Source organism: Salvia splendens, chromosome 21 (assembly GCF_004379255.2).
Source record: "Salvia splendens isolate huo1 chromosome 21, SspV2, whole genome shotgun sequence".
NCBI lineage: Eukaryota > Viridiplantae > Streptophyta > Magnoliopsida > Lamiales > Lamiaceae > Salvia > Salvia splendens.
The window spans coordinates 23,256,547-23,276,878 of NC_056052.1; the positions used below are offsets into that span (position 1 = coordinate 23,256,547).

The following is a 20,332-nucleotide window of genomic DNA, read 5'->3' on the forward strand; positions in this document are numbered from 1 at the left end:
GTCAGACTTAAGCCCTACTAGTTACTCCGTCAGTCCCTCCAATATATGTCCCACTTCACTCGACACGGTTTTAAGAAATGCAAAGGAAAGTGAGTTGAAAAAGTTAGGCATATGCGAGTCATACTTTTATATAAGAGCATCTCCAAGGGGAGAGGTAAACTAATATAACTACCATATTTACCTTTTTTCATGAAAAATCATTCTCCAAAGGGAGAGATATTTGAGAAGGTATTATACATTTTCTCATTTTGAACAGATATCTTTACCTCCCCATCAATGGAGAGGTAAAATCTTATAACTATCATATTTGCCTTCTTTTCATGAAAAACTCTTCTCCAAGGAGAAAGGTATTTGAGAAGGCACTTTATATTTTTTTAATGCATTTTGTACTATTATTTTATTTTTAAAAAATAATTTACCTTTCTATATACATTTTCCCTTTGGAATGTGTTACTTTTTAGAATGATATATTTCACTTTTTAAGAAGGTAAATACATAATATACATTTTCTATATACATTCTCCCCTTGGAGATGCTCTAATAATAGTAGTATTAAGTGAGACAACTAATAAGAGACGAACCGAAATAAAACTGAGACATGTAATGAGGGATAAAGAGAGTAATTTTTTTTTCTTAGATCTAAAAATTTGTATATTTATAAAATATGTGTTTAGTGCTTATCAAATTAATGCTTAGAACCCTCGTCCCTTAAAAATAGAACATATTTTCCATTTTGGTCAGTTAACTTTCTTAACTTTCTATTTTAGGAAGTGGACCCTACAATCCACTATCACTATTTTCACTATTTTTTCTCTTTCTCTATCTTACTTTACTATTTATTTTATTTTTTCTCTTTCTCTATCTTACTTTACTATTTATTTTCTCTCTCTTACTTTACTAATTCTTCTCTCTCTTACTTTATATTCTTCTTTCTTACTTTACCAATTATGCATTAAAACTCGTGTCGTTTCAAAAGTTTTTATTTGTACAGAAGTAGTAAAATTTAATGTAGTCTTTATCAATACTTTTATATGCTTCAACCACTATTAAGTGTGGATGTTTTATCCTTACAATGGCCACGCGACTGCAAAAATAGGGTTTATTAACAAATTGCCGTTGGGGAAAGTCGGCGAGCATGTGGGGGACTGGGAGCACGTGACGCTAAGAGTGAGAAACGTGGATGGAGTTCTTGACAGAGTGTATTTCTCCCAGCACACTGGGGGGAAATGGGTTAATGCTTCTGAGCTGCAGTTTCAAAATCAAACGGAGAAAATGTTCGCATGGTATTCTTCGAGGAACGGGCACGCTGGAAATAACGAGGAGGGACTGTTTCTGCAGGGGCCCGCCGGGAATGATGTCGGGATAAGGAATGATTGGGCCAAGAGTGACAAGATGGTGGATACAGAGGCGAGGTTCGTGGTGGTGGCGTCGGAGGGGGAGGCCGTGGTTGAACTATGAGAGGAAGTGGGGGCCCACAGTGCAGTATGATACGGCGGCGAAGGTGAGGGACGTGAGGAATTTGCTGCCGGGGAGTTGAAGGACACGTTGGATAAATTGGTGAAGGTGATTGATCAAGTTTTTGGGATTTTGGGAAAGATGGGTCCACCGGACCCAAGTCCAAAGATTATTGGACTGGTGATGAAAAATAGCGATAGAGTTGTATGTTAGTGCGTGTGCAGACCTAGTAATAGAGCAATTAGAGATATGAGACCAAAGATTTCTGGTTAGGGTTTATTATAACACCTCTTATTTAAGAAAATACACTATAATCTATGTAGTACTAATAGTTTATCTCCGTTGAAAACACATCCGCTAATTATTTTCTTAAAATATGTGTCAAACTTTACAAATTAAAATAGAATGGATTAATTTTTTTTTGGTTTGACCACAGGTGTTCCGAATCTGTCTTCGACGGAATCGGATTAATCCTACTCGACTAGGCTTGCGAATTAAGGCCGAAAGTCTCCCAGCGGGTGGTGGGGTTTGAACCAGAGTGGACTAATTTAAAAGTAACGTTTAAAATTTATGAAACTGATGATTATAGGCATTGATAGTGCATTGAATATTGTTATTGTAACTGTATCTTCCACTTTTTCATGGGGTTTGTGTAAGTAATTCTTCTAGCCACGTCAGATTATTAGCTACTCCATAGTAGTATTGTTAACCTAGTCTTAATGGAACTCTCTCGGTCTCTAATATCACCAATTATTTGCGTGAAATGTCAATGCTTTCTCTAATTACTTATGGAGTCTTTATTTCAAAATCGCAATTCATGTATTTGGATTCTCAAAGGTGTAAGTCTGTATTGAAGGGATAAAAACAAATAATTTTGGAGTTATTTGTCAAAATAGTTTGAACTAAAAAAATATAAAAAATAAAATTGAATTCTTAAACATAAAATATTAAAGAGTTATTTACCTGTAAATTCTCTAAGCCTTCATTTAAAATCTAAATACATTAATTTTGAATTTAATTTTCTGATTTTATCCATGATATAAAAATTGTTCAATATAATTAAAAAAATTATTATCTAAAAAAACAAACAATACAATTGAGGAAAGAGCTAAATTAGAGTAATTCAAAAAATCATATTTTTGACTGAAATTGTTCTTGGGGAAAAAAAATATAATCCCATATATAATTCATATATTTAAATTTGAAGAAAAGAAAGTTTGCATTGGTGAGGTACTCTCAACTTGAACACGGCGGCCTCTTACAAATGATTCAAAACTTTGGGCCATAAACTATAGTTAAAATATTTTAGAAAATATAAATTTTCTGAAAATTTCTTTATATTGATCATAAATGCTCCCTCTGTCTAATAAGATCTTCTTTTTCATCTCAAATGATCCAAAAATATGGGGCATAAACTATAATTAAACTATTTGAGAAAATACATAAATTTTCTGAAAAATTTGTTTATGTTCTTCATAAATGCTCGATCTGTCTATAAGATCTTATTTTTCATCTCAAATTGATAACTTACAATCTTTATCGGATGGATCAGCTAACTTTCTATCATGGCCAATCTAGTAAAATTTAAGAATCTCTTAATTTTTTCCAGTTAAGTGCATTGACTAAAATACTAAAATAGGCTAAGTTCATAATCACATTTTCAGATCTTCTTAATGTTTGAGGAGAGGAGGTTGATTGCAATTTTGCGACGAATTAAATAGTAGGAGTTCATTAATAGATTTTATAATCCGGAATCAATGAAACCGAATTTCACAATCATAACTCCTCTTCTTAGTATCAAAGATATAAATAGTAGAGTTAATGAGGTTGGTTAGTAAATAAAAAACGTAGACAATTTTTGAGGTAGGATGATCATGACAAAGGATTCATTTCTTTGCTCTTCATCTTCTACCGAAGGAGGATTAGGGTTTAATCCCACCAAGAAATGTGCATTGTCGATGTTACTTCTTCTTACATATGTGTTGCTATTATTGAGGGGAGCAGCTTCCAATCCTCTCCCAATCAACTCGCCGCTAACCCGAACCCAAATGGAAGACTTGTTCCGCGCCTACGCTCCGTATCTTTATCTCCACCCTGATGAAGAATACCTCCCGTCTTCGGTGGATTGGTTTTTCAGCAACGGCGCATTGCTGTATAAGAATGGGGAGGAGTCGAGGCCGGTCCGGATCGAGCCAGATGGCGCGAACCTCCCTATGGAAGGTTATCCGGATGGCTCGTACTGGATTGACCTCCCGGCCGACAAGGGAGGCCGGGATAGGGTTAGCCACGGGGATATAGCGAGTGCAGAGGCGTACGTCCACTTCAAACCGGGCGTTGAGAACGGGAAGTTCACAGATATTCAGGTGCATGGGCGGAACTACTAAGGACTCTCTAGGGGCTTAAGCTGTTACTATTTAACTTTTTTCTTTTAACTTAACTCCCCCTCCGTCCATGATTAATTACCGTAACTTTCATTTTTTTCCGTCTATAATTAATTCTCAATTATTTTTACTACTTTTGGTAATGTACATAACATTTCACTAACTTTTTACACGTAATTTTCACTACATTTCTTAAACCCGTGTCAGGTCAATCCGTGTCAATTAATCATGGATGTATTGAGTAAATTTTAGACTTTTTTTGTCCTTATCAAATTACTATAAAATTAATACTTTGCTAATATTTTTATCTGCATCCGCCACTATTCAGGTGTGGATGTTTTATCCATTCAACGGCCACGCGACTGCGAAAATATTGTTTATTAAGAGAGTGTCGCTGGGGAAAGTCGGCGAGCACGTGAGCGATTGGGAGCACGTGACGCTAAGAGTAAGGAACGTGGATGGAGTTCTAGACAGAGTATATTTCTCCCAACACAGCGGGGGGAAATGGGTTAATGCTTCTCTGCTGCAGTTTGAAAGCGGGAATAGGTTCGCATGGTATTCTTCGAGGAACGGGCACGCTGGGAACAACGAGCCGGGGCTGTATCTGCAGGGGCCCGGGAATGGGGTCGGGATAAGGAACGATTGGGCAAAGAGCAACAAGGTGGTGGATACGGGGGCGAGGTTCGTGGTGGTGGCGTCGGAGGGGGAGGCGGAGGCCGTGGTGGAGCCGCCGTGGTTGAGTTATCAGAGCAAGTGGGGGCCCACGAAGCAGTATGATACGGCTGTGGAAGTGAAGAGAGTGAGGAAGTTTCTGCTGGGAAAATTGAAGAAAGCGTTGGATAAATTGGTGAACGTGATTGATGAAGTTTATGGGACAGATGGGCCCACGGGACCCAAGGTCAAAAATAATTGGAGTGGCAATGAAGCATAGAGTCAAACATGCTACTTTTTGTTTTACAAACAGTTTTCTTTATATTTGTAAGAAAACTGTTTATTTGCCTGGTGGATATATCTTGTGATTTATAGAATATATTTAAAAAGAATATTTGAGAGTTTCGATTTTTCAATATTTCAAACAGTTTACTACTACCCAAACATAAAAACAATCTCTATCGATTACATCTTAAAATAAGCATAAAAATGAACCATAAAAATAATTAAACCAAAATCTTAAACTGCACCGGTTGTCAAATTTAACAAATTTAGATCGTAGCGATTTTTAAGATGGAGGCATTATTATGCTTTGAATCGAATTGATGATTTAAGGTGACTAAGCTGAAGAGGCGAGGGATGCACATATCATCTAGAGGGAGTAGTGGCGAGTGAATATCCACCTTTTGAGTTACTACGTCCACGGACCGCACATGCTGCCCTTTGGGGCCAACTTCTTTAATGACATTTCTTTGGTCACCAGTTGGCCCCAACAACGAGGCAGCATGGGCCAAGCCGCCGCTCTAGCAGGGGCTTAGCCGATGCCGAACCATTGAAGAGGGTTCTGTTTGTTACTTAGTTGTGCTCTTATATAAGAGATGGAAGAGAAGTGAACGGAAATTGTGGATAGTCCAAAACCGATAGAGATGGAGATAGAGATAAAGATAAAGAGATATACAAACAAAATAGATATAGATAGAGATAGAGATAAACAGAAATAGAGATGGAGAGATATATAAACAGAAATAGAGATAGAGAGATAGAATAATCAGATAGAGAGAGGAGCCAATTACAAATTAATGATGTCTGTTAGTACTCCCTCCGTCCTGGACTACTTACACTTATTTTCTTTCTGGGCGTCCCAAGTTATTTGCACTATTTCCATTTTTAGTAAAAATTATCACCTACAGCCGCAATTGTTGACTTTGTTATACACTCATTCCTTAATCTCCGTGCCGAAAAGGAAATGTGCGAGTAGTCCGGGACGGAGGGAGTACTATATTTTTCACTCATTGATTACACTGCTTAGGTTCTCTTACTAGAGGAGTAGTATTAAATTAATTAGCCACTCCATCATATTGATCGTTAAAATATTATTTTGATTACCCGAATACTAATAAAATAAAATTACTACTACTCAATCTGAGATGAAAAAGGAGATCTTATTAGAAATATGGAGCATTTATGATGAATATAAAGAAATTTTTAGAAAATTTATAATTTCTAAATTACTTAATGTGAAGACATTAATTGCTCAGTTGCAATTTGTTGGTAGATTGTGATAGCTCGGCAGTTCGCGCACCGAGTTCGGCAAGTTCGGCAAGTTCGCCAGTTCGCAAGTTCGGCAGTTCGCAAGTTCGGCAGTTCGGTAGTTCGGCAGTTCGGCAACAAGCTCGGCAGCTCCGTGATCTGGAGAGAAAGATCAAAACATGAAGAAGAGCTCGGCTGCTATGACAACTCGTTTTAACAGCCATTAGATCTGGTTGGTAGTCAAGATTTAATCCTAGCCGTAGGATTAAAAATAGCCGTTAGTTTGTTAAATAGCTAATCTTTTAGTTAGCTTTGTACAATAGCTTTTACACAATTCCATTCCAATATTCCAAGAAGGAAATTCTCTTCAAGATTCGAAATCTCCAAGTTCTTAATCCTCAACGCCTCATTCATCTAATCCCAACAAGTGGCGCCGTCTGTGGGAAAGCTCCAGTGGTGAATCGATCAAGCCCTAAAATCGATTTCAATGGCTTCGCGATTTGAAGCAGAAAAGTTTACCGGAAAAAATGATTTCGGTTTGTGGAGAATGAAGATCAAGGCGTTGCTAATCCAGCAAGGGTTGGCGGATGCACTCAACAAAGATGATCCGGAAGTAGTTCTCGATGAGAGATCAAAACAGAAGCGAGCTGAGGTACTTGCTAAAGCGCATAGCGTGGTAGTGTTATCTCTCGGAGACAAGGTCTTGCGAGAAGTTTCAAAGGAGACTACGGCGATCGGAATTCTTGAGAAGTGCGAGGAGTTGTACATGACAAAATCCCTTGCCAATCGACTTTTTATGAAGCAGCGGCTGTATTCATACCGCTTTAGTGAGGAGAATAATATTTTGGAGCAATTGGAAGATTTCGGAAAGGCAATCGATGATCTTGAGAACATCGACGTCACCATCGGGGAAGAGGATAAGGCCATACTCCTATTGAATGCCCTGCCTAAAACATACGATCAGATGCGGGATGCAATTCTGTTTGGAAGGGAGGGGACTGTGACTTTGCTACAGGTTCAGTCGGCCCTCAGATCAAAGGAATTGCAGAAGAATGGGGACCAAGGAACTCAGGTAGTCCCCGAGAGCTTGACTATCAAAAAGTTCAAGGGAAAAAGGGGATTCAAGAAGGACAAGGAAGCCCCCAAGTTTAATGGGAGCGGCCAGAAAGAGACACGCTCTTGCCATTGGTGCAAGAAGCCGGGGCATCTCAAGAAAGATTGCTTCGCTTGGAAGCGGAAGCAAGCCCAAGAAGGTGACAACCCCAAGCCCAGCTCCGATTGTGTTGAGGAGCAAGAGACCACTCATGCCTTGAATGTGATGGAATGGCCGGGAGTAGGATCATGGATTCTTGATTCCGGATGTAGTTTTCACATGTGTCCCAGTGTTGAGCTATTTGAAGAGATTTCAGGGGCACAAGGGACTGTGGTGTTGGGCAACAACCAAGTGTGCCAGGTTAAAGGAATTGGGAGTGTTCGATTCAAGCTTGAAGATAACTCCACTATGATCTTGAGTAATGTCAGATACATACCTGAAGTAAAACGTAATCTGATATCTTTGGGGTCCCTTGAAAAGAAGGGCTGCTCTTTTGGTTCTGTTAATGGGGCAATGGAAGTCAGGAGAAGTGGAAGTTTGGTGCTTAGAGGCAAAAGAAATGGCAGCTTGTATTATCTATGTGGATCTGCTGTCAGAGATGCTGCTCAGGCAAATGCAGTGAAGTCAGGGTCTATGGAGCTTTGGCATTTAAGGCTTGGGCATCCAGCTGATAGGAGCATTAAAGAACTGATGAAAAGGGATGTGATTGAAGGATCTGAAGAAAGATCCGGCAAACCATGTGAAGAATGCATCCTGAGCAAAGCCAAGAAGCTTTTATATCAGAAAGGTAAACACACCTCCACTGCCCCACTTGATTATGTGCACAGCGACTTGTGGGGGCCTTCTCCGGTTCTATCTGTTGGGGGAGGGAGATATTACATGACAGTAATAGATGACTACTCTAGAAAGATGTGGGTTTACATACTAAAGGAGAAGTCAGAGGCTTTCTCCAAGTTTAGGGAGTGGTGCCTAATTGTGGAGAAAGAGAAAGGCTGTGCAGTCAAGTGATTAAGGACTGACAATGGTTTGGAGTTCCTATCTAAAGAGTTTGAGACCTTTTGTCAGTCTAGGGGCATTAAGAGGCATAGAACCGTCCCCTTAAATCCCCAGCAGAATGGTGTAGCGGAGCGGGCTAATAGAACTATTATGGAGAGGGTAAGGTGCATGTTGTTCACCTCGGGTATGGAGAAAAGGTTTTGGGCAGAGGCTGTGTCCACTGCTGTCAAATTAATAAATAAATGCCCTTCCTCTAGCATTAAAAGTGACACTCCGGACTTGAGATGGTATGGAAGTTATGGAGATTACTCACAACTCAAGATTTTTGGGTGTAAAGCATATGCCTATATGAAGCAAACAAAGTTAGATGCAAGAGCTTTAAGATGTGTGATGTTGGGCTATCAATCTGGGGTAAAAGGCTATAGACTCTGGTGCTTGGAGCCTGGAATGCAGAAGGTAGTTGTGAGCAGAGATGTGGTGTTCACTGAGACTGAGCTGCCCTTCAAGAAAACCGAAAAGCCATCTGGGAATGCTGAAACTTCTGTGCCTGGTGCTAGTGTTGAGGTTGGGGGAATGGATGACTCATCAGAATCTGAAGGCTCTGATGGAGATACTCCAGTAACTGTAGCTGGAGAAACTAACCTGAGAGATTATCAACTAGCAAGAGACAGGACAAGAAGGCAGAATGTAAGGCCACCAAGCAGATTTGCAGATGCAGAGATGTTGTACTTTGCTCTCTGTGTGGCTGAAGAATTAGACTTTGCAGAGCCTGGCTCTTATGCAGAGGCCATGAATTGCAAAGAAAAAGACAGATGGTTAAAGGCTATGATTGAGGAGATAGATTCCCTCATCAAGAATGGGACTTGGATCCTGGTAGATAAGGTGGAGGGCAGAAAATTAGTCAGCTGCAAATGGCTTTTCAAGAAAAAGATTGAGTCCGCTGATAATGAACAAATAAGGTTCAAGGCTAGGTTGGTAGCCAGAGGATTCACTCAGGAATATGGGGTGGACTACAATGAGGTGTTCTCACCCGTAGTCAAGCACACATCAATTAGGATTCTCTTGGCTGTGGTGACAAGAATGAACTGGGAACTCGAGCAATTGGATGTAAGAACAGCATTCTTGCATGGAGACTTGGAGGAAACTATCTACATGTCTCAGCCTGAGGGGTTCATTAAGCCAGGGATGGAAGACAAGGTGTGTCTGCTCAAGAAGAGCATATATGGTCTCAAGCAAGCTAGTAGGCAATGGCATAAAAAATTTGATGACCATGTACTCAAGAATGGGTTTGTGAGGTCCAAGTATGATGAGTGTGTGTACATAAAGAAGAGGAAAGGTGTTACTGTTGCTTATTTACTTCTGTACGTGGATGATATGTTGGTGGCAGGAGCCTCGCAGCAAGAAGTACAGAAGGTGAAGGATGATCTGGGGTCTGCATTTGATATGAAGGACCTAGGTGGAGCCAAACGAATTCTGGGTATGAATATAGTCAGAAACAGGCAGAAAGGAGAGTTGTGGTTGAATCAAACTGACTATATTTCCAGAGTCGTCAAGAGGTTTAGGATGGAGGATACTAAACTGACAAAGACTCCATTAGCACAGCATTTCAGGCTATCAATGGAGCAATCACCGAAGACAGAGGAAGAAAGGCAGGAAATGGAAGCTATCCCGTATGCAAACATTGTAGGGAGTGTTATGTATGCAATGATTGGAACCAGGCCAGATGTGGCTCAAGCAATAAGCTGCACAAGCAGATTCATGAGCAACCATGGAAAGGAGCATTGGCTGGCTTTAAGATGGATACTCAGATATCTCAAGGGAGCTGGAGATATTGGGATCTTGTTCAAAGCTGATGCTGGAAAAGAGACTGAGGTGTTGATGGGGTTCTGTGATAGTGATTTCGCAGGCAATGTTGATACAAGGAGGTCTCAGTCCGGATACATTTTCACCTTGTATGGTTCGGCTGTGAGTTGGAAGTCAATGTTGCAAGATGTGGTGGCATTGTCCACAACCGAGGCCGAGTATATTGCCCTTACGTCTGCGGTTAAAGAAAGTTTTTGGTTGAGAGGGATAGCTGCAGATTTTGGGGTAAAGCAGCAAGTCATTCCCATAGGGTGTGATAACAACGGTGCATTGTGTTTAGCGAGGCACCAGGTATTCCACGAACGTAGCAAGCACATAGATGTGCGGCTACATTTTGTGAGAGAAGAGGTGGAGAAAGGTAGGGTCAGATTGTTCAAGGTGGATACAAAGGAGAACCCTGCGGATATGCTGACAAAGCCGTTGACAAGAGAGAAATTTGAGTTTTGTTTGGAGTTGGTTGGCTTGCAGAGAGCCACAATTCCAACTGGTCAATGAAGGTGGAGATTTGTGAAGACATTAATTGCTCAGTTGCAATTTGTTGGTAGATTGTGATAGCTCGGCAGTTCGCGCACCGAGTTCGGCAAGTTCGGCAAGTTCGCCAGTTCGCAAGTTCGGCAGTTCGCAAGTTCGGCAGTTCGGTAGTTCGGCAGTTCGGCAACAAGCTCGGCAGCTCCGTGATCTGGAGAGAAAGATCAAAACATGAAGAAGAGCTCGGCTGCTATGACAACTCGTTTTAACAGCCATTAGATCTGGTTGGTAGTCAAGATTTAATCCTAGCCGTAGGATTAAAAATAGCCGTTAGTTTGTTAAATAGCTAATCTTTTAGTTAGCTTTGTACAGTAGCTTTTACACAATTCCATTCCAATATTCCAAGAAGGAAATTCTCTTCAAGATTCGAAATCTCCAAGTTCTTAATCCTCAACGCCTCATTCATCTAATCCCAACACTTAATTAAATGAATTAATTATAGTTTAAGGCCTAAATGTTGGGATCATTTGAGATGAAAAAGAAGATCTCGTTACACAGAGTAAGCATTTATGTTTAATTATAATGAAATTTTAATAAAATTTATGTTTTCTAAAATAATTTTATCAAATGATTTAATTATAATTAGAAGAGCAAGATACTTGACATTTTAATTATGAATTGATATGATTTTAATTATTATATTTTAAATGACATTTAGTTAGGATGGTGATTGATTTCATTTATATATATTAATTACTAGTGTTTAATTTTTTATTTGACATAATTATGTAAGAATTTGCATATAAAATTTAGTTTGATTATATAATTTTATTAAATTATGTGATTTAAAATTTGATGATTTTTTTTCAGAAATCATTCTCTTCAAATTTCAACAATTATAAATTACTAGTAATCATGAGTGATTTTCGAAAAATTTTATTAACAGGGAAAAGTAAAAAAAATCTAAAAAGTTGCCTTCTTCTGATCAATGACATTGTTGTATTACTTGTCGTTTTTTGCAATGTTGGCACTTCCGATGAACACAGCAGATAAAATTTAGAATAAATTAATTTTGTGAAAAAAATCATAAAAATTCAAAGTTTATGTGGTTAGCTTAAGAATTAGAGAATATCCTTATTTTTTAGTTTTTTTAAAATTCAGACCATTTTTTTAGTTCAAACTATTATATACTGTATTACAAATAACTCCGAAGTTAATTGTTTTTATCCATTCAATACAGACTACATCTTTGAGAATCCAAAATATACTGTTTGAGATTTTGAAATGAAGGGTTCGTTAAGTAATTAGACAGAGCATTGTAATTATCTGACAAATAATTGGTGATATTGTGAGAATCCACTGCGACTAAGTTAATAATAAAAAGAATAATTAATAATCTGACGTGGCTAGAAGAAGTTTCGCAAACCCTAGATAAGTAGAAACGGTTAAAATAACCATATTAAATGACTATAATGCTAAGATTAATGATCAGTTTCACAAATCTTAAACGTTAAATAGATCCGCTGCCGCTAGGGGTGAGCAAAAAAATCGGAAACCGAATATCCGAACCGAACCAAACCGAAATTTTGAAATTCGGTTCGGTTTTTTCGGTTTTTCGGTTTTTCGGTTCGGTTCAGTTTTAAAAATAAAAAAAATTTGGTTTTTCGGTTCGGTTCGGTTCGGGCGAAGAAAAAAACCGAAAAACCGAAAAACCGAATTATATATATATTCTATTAATTTAATATATTATATTATATATAATATATATATATTCTTTTAATATATTCTACTATATAATATATATTATATGTGTTATTAATTTTATATTATATATAAATATTCTATTAGTATATATAAAATAAAATAAAATACACATATATAAATATATATTTATATTATATTTATTTTTTTCAGGTTTTTCGGTTTGTTCGGGTTTTTTGGTTTTTTAAGTTCGGTTTTCGGTTTTTCGGTTTTTCGGGTTCGGTTAGGTTTGGATTTTGAACTAAATTCGGTTTTTTCGGTTTTGGTTCGGTTTTGGCAAAAAACCGAACCGAAACCTGAATGCACACCCCTAGCTGCCGCAGGAACTCAGAAATTTTATTAAGTCGGTACTAAATTTGATTAAGAATTATAATTCTACTGATTAATTAATAACTGAGTGGAGTACTTAATACTAGTCCAACAACTTAACAAAAATTGTACGCAATATTTTTTGATACTAAGATGTAACTATATATTTATATATTAGTATGATTTTTTTGTATTTTTATATTATTTCTCTGATTACGATTTCTTTAAATTATTCAGAAGATTTTATATATCAAATTTGATTGCGTGTTTACAATATTAAGTTTTATTATGAATACGCATTATACACTTACCTTTTTTTTTGTCATATGTAAAGCTAAATTTTATTTTTTATCATGTCCCATCTGATGCAATTATATATTAAGTGTATCTTGTTATTTTTTCCAGTAAGTAAGTGCGTTGACTGAAATATTTAGCTAAGTTCACTTTTGACTTTGTAATCACAATCTTCAGATCTTTATAATTTATAATGTTTGACGAGAGGATTTTGTGACGAATTAAATAGAGATTGTTTTTATAATCTGGAATCAATGAAGCCGAATTTCACAATCATAACTCCTCTAATTATCAAAGATATAAATATAAGAGTTAATGGGGTTGGTTATTAAACAGAAACGCAGACAATTTATGAGGTAGGATGATCATGTCAAAGGATTCATTTCTTTGCAGCTCTTCATCTTCTTATACCGAAGGAGGATTATGGTTTAATCCCAGCAAGATGAGTAAATTGTCGATGTTTCTTCTTCTTACATATGTGTTGCTATTACTGGGGGGAGCAGCTTCCAATCCTCTCCCTATCAACACGCCGCTCACCCGAACCCAAATGGAAGACTTGTTCCGAGCCTACGCTCCCTATCTTTATCTCCATCCCGACGAAGAATACCTCCCCTCATCCGTTGATTGGTTTTTCCGCAACGGCGCCTTACTTTACAAGAAAGGGAAGGAGTCGAAGCCTCTCCAGATCGAGCCAGATGGGGCGAACCTCCCTAAGGGAGATGATCCGGACGGCTCGTACTGGATTGACCTCCCGGCCGACAAGGGAGGTCGGGATAGGGTTAGCCACGGTGATATAGCAAGCGCGGAGGCGTACGTCCACTTCAAACCGGGCGTTGAGAACGGGGCGTTCACAGATATTCAGGCAAGGGTGGACGCAAAAATCATCAACAATATGGGCCATTTTATAAAATAATTACATAAAAATAATCGATATAATTTTTAAACAAATTACAAAAGGAAAAAAAAAAAGCATGTTTATTAGGGGCTTAAGCCCCTCAACCTTGCTGTCCGTCCATGTATTTAGGTGTATGGGCGGAACCACTAAAGTGCTGCCAATCAATTTTTTCATTTCAATCTGTCCTTAAAGAATAGTCTCATCAAAAAATAAAAATTTCTCTAAAATATTTAATCTAATTTTTCTTTTTCTCTCATACTTTACCCATTTTTTTTTCACTTTTTCTTTCATACTTTATCCAAATTTTATAATTTTCTCTTACTCAACCAATTTTTCATTAAAATTCGTGTTGTCTACCCATGAGACTATTTTTAGTGGATAGATAAAGTATAAATTAAAAAAAAATGTGTTAGTATTTATGAAATTAATGCTTAGAAAATTATAAAATTAATTTAGCCTTTATTAAAATTTTTATTTGCGTCCACCACTGTTCAGGTGTGGATGTTTTATCCTTTCAACGGTCACGCGACTGCGAAAATAAAGTTTATTAAGAGAGTGTCGCTGGGGAGAATCGGGGAGCATGTGAGCGACTGGGAGCACGTGACGCTGAGAGTGAGAAACGTGGATGGGGTTCTTGACAAAGTGTATTTCTCCCAACACAGTGGGGGGAAATGGGTTAATGCTTCTCTGTTGCAGTTTGAAAGCGGGAATAGGTTTGCATGGTATTCTTCGAAGAACGGGCACGCTGCGAATAACGAGCCGGGGCTGTATCTGCAGGGACCTGGGGATGGGGTCGGGATAAGGAATGATTGGGCCAAGAGCAACAAGGTGGTGGATACAGGGGCGAGGTTCGTGTTGGTGGCGTCAGAGGGGGAGGCGGAGGCCGTGGTGGAGCCGCCGTGGCTGAGTTATCAGAGCAAGTGGGGGCCCACGAAGCAGTATGATACTGCTGCGGAAGTGAGGAAGGTGAGGAAGTTTCTGCCGGGACCGTTGAAGAAAGAATTGGATAAATTGGTGAAGGTGATTGATGAAGTTTATGGGATGGATGGGCCCACAGGACCCAAGGTAAAAAAAAACTGGAGTGGCGACGAAGTATAGAGTGAGTTATTTCATGAGGAAGATGAAATATGATAAAATAGAATATAGTAGTATTAGTATATATATACCTCTTTCATCTTGAACTTATTATAGTTTAAGATAATAATAATGGTACTGCTAGCTTATTGTAAGCTACAATTTGTTTTACAAATAGTTTTTTATCTTGCCTTCTTTGTAAGAAAAACTGAAATTGCAGCGATTACTTTTTTTATGCAATACAAAATGCTTCAACTAAAAAATGACATGCTAGTACTTATCATGATTTTTATCGAATACTTATCATTTGTTCATCATTCATACGTCTGAGGGCTTTTCGAAAAATAAACGCATTACCTTTTTCTCTTCATAACGTAATACTAATTCAAAAAGAAATCGAAAGAAATTGCTAACAATACTTCAACGTTACACCACCGACAGTCTTGACTTTTCTCCTATCTTATGGGGTATATGTGTGGCCAACAGAATCTGCTTTTCGTCTTTTCCCTCAGAGGTTACAACAAAGCTTGAGTTATATGCATTAATTAGAGATTAATCTAAATAACAATCAAATCGTATCAAATCTTAATTTACTGTTTTTTTTGTTTCATTTCTCCAGACCAGGAGGACAGTGCAAAACTGAACTGGGAAGATGCTTTGCTTTTCGCCGATTTAATAGGTTGGAGGTTCGAATCAAAATTTACAATAGATAAAAATCAATCAGTGGCCATCTTAAAAAAACTTGGATGTCAAAAATAACGATAAAATTTAGTGAATCATTTTTCGTCCGTGTAATAAATTGGAAGCTCGAGTCATATGTGCGGGTAGATGAGAAATCATTATCGATCTTCTAAAAAAAACTTGTACGAGAGAAATACTTGGAGTCCTGGACAGAGGTAGGGACCAGTGCCGACTTGATCATCTTCATTTCTCAACTTGAATATGACTCTTGTAGTATAATAAAGCGTTATCAACCTTTCCAAGCTCTCCTTCTTTTTCACATAATCGCCATGGGCAACTGTCTCCCCACCACCTCCTCCTCCTCCTCAAACAGAGCCGCCGCCGCCCCGGCTGCTCTCCCAATCGACACCCTCTTCAAATTCCCTTCTCCACCGCCCACTCTTCCACCCGGTGGCGGTTTTACCACCGGCGAGATCGATCTCGGCGGCCTGCAACTCCGGCAAGTCACGTCGTTCCACAAAATTTGGACCGCCCCCGGCGACTTAGGCGCGACCTTTCTGGAACCTTCCAACATACCAGATGGCTTCTAGCTCCATGCTTGGCTGCTACGCCCAGCCCAACAACCAACCACTTTTCGGTTTGGTGGCCAAAACAGACGCAACAGACCAATCAGGTGAAATTCTGAAGCAACCAACTGATTACACTCTCATTAATTCTGAAGCAGCCTACTTCTGGCTCCCGACTCCGCCCGACGGCTTCAGAGCCGTCGGGCTCGTCGTCACGGCCTCGTCGGAGAAGCCGCCTCTCGACAAAATCCGATGTGTCCGGTCCGACTTCACCGACGAGGCAGAGACTGAAAGCCTGATTTGGAGAAACGCCAATGGGGATTTTAACGTGTATGGATTAAGGCCGAAGACAAGAGGGAGCAATGCTAAATCAGTAAGCGTAGGCACGTTTACAGTCCAAAGCAATGAAGTTGCATTATCTTGTTTACTCAACAAGAGCTCAATTCTATCCGCCATGCCTAATCTAGCACAGATTGAAGCTGTGTTTCGATCGTATGCACCGTTCATATACTTCCATCCCGATGAAATCTACCTTCCTTCTTCGGTAAATTGGTATTTCAGCAATGGTGTCTTGCTGTACAAGAAAGGGGAGGAATCGAATCCGGTTCGTGTCGAACCGGATGGTTCGAACCTCCCGCACGGAGGTTCGAACGACGGTTCGTACTGGCTCGACCTTCCGATCGAGGCAGTACGAGCCAATGAAGTGAAGAAAGGGAATTTGGAGAGCGCGGAGGCTTATCTCCACGTGAAACCGGTTCTGGGCGGGTCGGGTACGGATATCCAGGTGTGGATATTCTACCCGTTTAACGGCCCGGCAACGGCGAAGGTTGGGATAGTTGATAAAATCCCATTGGGGAAAATCGGCTCACACGTGGGGGACTGGGAGCATGTGACGCTGAGAATCAGCAATTTCGATGGGATTTTACGCAGGGTTTACTTCGCGGAGCACAGCGGCGGGCGGTGGGTGGATGCGTCTAAGCTCGAATTCAGCCGCGGAGGGAACAGGTTTGTGGGGTACTCGTCGCTGAACGGGCACGCGACGTATGCGGCGGCGGGGGTTGTGTTGCAGAGAGGGGGGAGTGCGGGGATAAGGAACGACACGGCGAGGAGCGCGATGGTGATGGACACGGCGGCGAGGTTCACGGTGGTGGCGGCGGCGGGGGTGGAGGAGCCGCCGTGGCTGAACTACTACAGGAAGTGGGGGCCCACGAGGAGTCATGACAGCGTGGAGGAAGTGAAGAGGCTGGAGAAGTTGGTGCCGGCGAGTTTGAAGGGGCAGTTGGATAAGGTGGTGCAGGCGCTGCCGGCGGAATTATTCGGGGAGGATGGGCCCACTGGGCCCAAGATGAAAAATTATTGGGATGGGGATGAGAGGTGACCGACTAATTGGGCCCCCATTTTGAATTAATTTTTCTTATGCAATTTATTCGAAACATTATTTTGGATTCCAGTTGTAGAAATTTGATTGTGAAAAAAGTGATATGAAGAATTTGTGGATGAGATATCGAAGAGAATTGATAGTCGTAGCAGTATTTGATTGTCCTACCATAAAGTATTATATCTCTTTTTTCATGTTAAGCCAATGTAATCATTGAAAAATTTAACTATTTATTGTACTGATTTATTCATTACTTGGATCACTGCGTTAACTCAAATTCATTATTTTACTACATGTCATTCTTAAATTACGAATATGTTATCAATTTTCAAGGCATATTATAAAAGGATAAGCAGTTGGTAAATTGAGAGGATATATTGTATTAAAATCGCTAATCATTTGATATATGAAAATAATGATGAACATATTCTTTTCCTCCTATTAATGGATAGGGGTAGCTAAAGTGAGTTGGTTGTAATTAGTTGAGAATATAAACACTATGGGCTGGAATATGGGCCCAGTAATTGTTAAGGACTGAAGGTCCAAGAAATATGGCCCACTTGAAGGGTGGCTGAGTTACGAGTATTTGTTTTTGTTTTTTTAATACAAAAATCAGTATGATAATATATTACAGATTTATAGTGCTACAGGAGGGGAATTCTATATATAGCATTATTCATTTTCTAATACACTAGTATTTTGAAGAAAATTAAGCCGCACACTGAAAATATCATGTTTCGCCCTTAGTGCTTAATACTCCTTTTTTGGCTCTTGAAAATTATTTTTTTAAAAAAACATATGTAGATTTTTTGTATAGAATATTCAGGCATGGATTGTATTATTTTATTAATGTTGATAGAAGATATTTTTGGAATCATATAACTTATCTATTAATCTAGTAACGTAAAGAATATATAACAAAATTAAGTTACAATAATTTAAATCTAATTTATGGGTCAAAATACCGAGTTATATGTAAGTGAACTATTAATCAACCTATTAAATTTCTTTAAAATTTCAAACAACGTGCTTATATAGTAATATGTCTTTAAGAGAGGTGTGAAGATCAGACCTGCTCCCCTTTCCCCAGTCCAAAACAAGAAACATTAATTAAATTTTACTACTATTAAATAAAGAAAAATTTAAAATTGTAGATGAATTCATAGAGTTCCATTATTGACAAATCCACTCTTAAAGACCGTACCACCGAACCATACCAAATTAGGGTTTTTAGATCTAGTTTTTTATGGATGAGAGACACAAATTTATCAATTATTTTCGCCTTCATTACGAGCCTATTTTAATTCATCCGAAGGTAAATAAGTTATACTAACATGTTACGAAGATTTAACTCCATTCCAGTAGGTTTTTACTTCATTCTAGTAGGTTTTTACTTCATTCCAGTATGATCATTACTTCATTCTAGTACGTAAATGCGGTTTCGCCGTCGCGTGCCGTTCTTTCTCTCTACAATATCTATCACCACCGCCACAACGCTGATATGATGTAATAAACACATGGAATGATGTAATAAATTATTAGAATGAAGTATGTGTAGAAGCATTTGAAGTCCTACTGGAATGAAGTATAAACCTTATCCAATGAAGTAATAACGTTTCTGAATGAAGTAATAAACGCACTTGAATAAATTGCATTTTTTAATGTAAATAAAGTAAAAATTCAGGTCAATGAATTCAAATGAAACATATGTTGAATCATTTCAAAACTTACTGGAAGAAAGTAAAAACATGTTGTAGTTTCAAGGTATTACGTACGGAATGAAGTAATAAACCTATACAATGAAGTAAAATGGGCTTGTAATGAAGACCAAAAAATTTACACATCAGCACATCTCATCAAATAAACTTGATCTAATGGCCCAGATTTGGTCTTTAGTTCGGTCTTTAAAATTGGTTCGACATTGATCGCAACTCTGAATGATGTATAGATAAGAAGAATTTAAATACTTTCATAAACAAGCTATTATAATTTGCCTTTATTTCAACAAGGACATTATGTAAGAATGCACCAAAACATTTTTTGTGTGATGATTATATTTTACTCGAAAACCAAATAAAATTTCAAAAACATTTTGAAGAAATCTATACCCAAAATTCAAAGAACATGGCCTCATCTCATATATATACGGACAACATTATTTCGTTTAATTCACAATACAAATCTTATTAATTTATGTTTGAAATTCGGCATCCCAATGCTTTTTGTTTATTTAACTTTTCAATAACCCAAAATTCAGGCATCCCTAACTGCCTTCGATTTTTTTCTCAATAAATATCCTATGTATTGCGTCATTAGCCACTTCAATTCACATGGATCACATACACCAAGATTTGTTTCATGCAGAGCAATACAACCAAATTACTGAAATTCTAAAATTTAATGCACAATACGACAAAAAATCTAATTTTCTATATACGTCTAAAAGAAGTTCCTTATGTCTTCCTTGAATTACAACTGACACATATCCACATTCACGCACATTAGATGAGAAACATAATTGTTAGAGGAGAAATATCTTACCAACTAGAACATGTTTAATCATCACTCTTTCCTCTCTAGCTAAAATCATTTTCTTAGAAACACTTTGTAGCACAAAAACATGAACTTTATTCAACTTGGGTTGTTTATTACCAAATGACAGTTCAATTAATTTTGCACATCAAATTAGTATCACAAATAGTGTGCTAAAGGAATTGACATGTTATCTCAAAAGAATCCATATTCGTGAGGTTTTACTTAATCATAAAAGCCAGATTGATTTGAAGGGAACACACCTTTTTTGAGTTATCATTTATACCTTCCTCTGAATGAAATCTGTAGTGACCAGACCAAGATAGACGACATTATAAGACAGCCAAAATATGAAAACATCTGTTGAAATAAAATATTTTGTCCAATCTACTTATTTTCGCTCAT

General features: G+C 38.3%; 2 protein-coding genes and 1 pseudogene across 2 annotated transcripts; all 3 read left to right on the plus strand.

Annotated features, from left to right (window-relative positions):
• Positions 1–3,503: 3,503 nt before the first annotated feature.
• LOC121784394 lies at positions 3,504–4,767 on the plus strand. Its single transcript, XM_042182540.1, has 2 exons — positions 3,504–3,818; positions 4,165–4,767. The coding sequence occupies exons 1-2, from the start codon at positions 3,504–3,506 to the stop codon at positions 4,765–4,767; spliced, it is 918 nt and encodes a 305-aa protein (XP_042038474.1).
• An 8,581-nt stretch (positions 4,768–13,348) lies between these two features.
• Positions 13,349–14,794, plus strand: LOC121784395. The gene is made up of 2 exons (XM_042182541.1): positions 13,349–13,663; positions 14,192–14,794. Exons 1-2 carry the CDS (start codon positions 13,349–13,351, stop codon positions 14,792–14,794), a joined length of 918 nt encoding a protein of 305 aa, XP_042038475.1.
• An 864-nt stretch (positions 14,795–15,658) lies between these two features.
• On the plus strand, positions 15,659–17,628 carry LOC121783853 (annotated as a pseudogene).
• Positions 17,629–20,332: the final 2,704 nt, after the last annotated feature.

Coding starts and splice junctions, on each gene's coding strand:
- LOC121784395 (XM_042182541.1), top strand. CDS start 13,349: ATGGAAGACTTGTTCCGAGCCTACGCTCCCTATCTTTATCTCCATCCC. Junction 13,664..14,191: donor GGGCGTTCACAGATATTCAG/GCAAGGGTGGAC, acceptor ACCACTGTTCAG/GTGTGGATGTTTTATCCTTT.
- LOC121784394 (XM_042182540.1), top strand. CDS start 3,504: ATGGAAGACTTGTTCCGCGCCTACGCTCCGTATCTTTATCTCCACCCT. Junction 3,819..4,164: donor GGAAGTTCACAGATATTCAG/GTGCATGGGCGG, acceptor GCCACTATTCAG/GTGTGGATGTTTTATCCATT.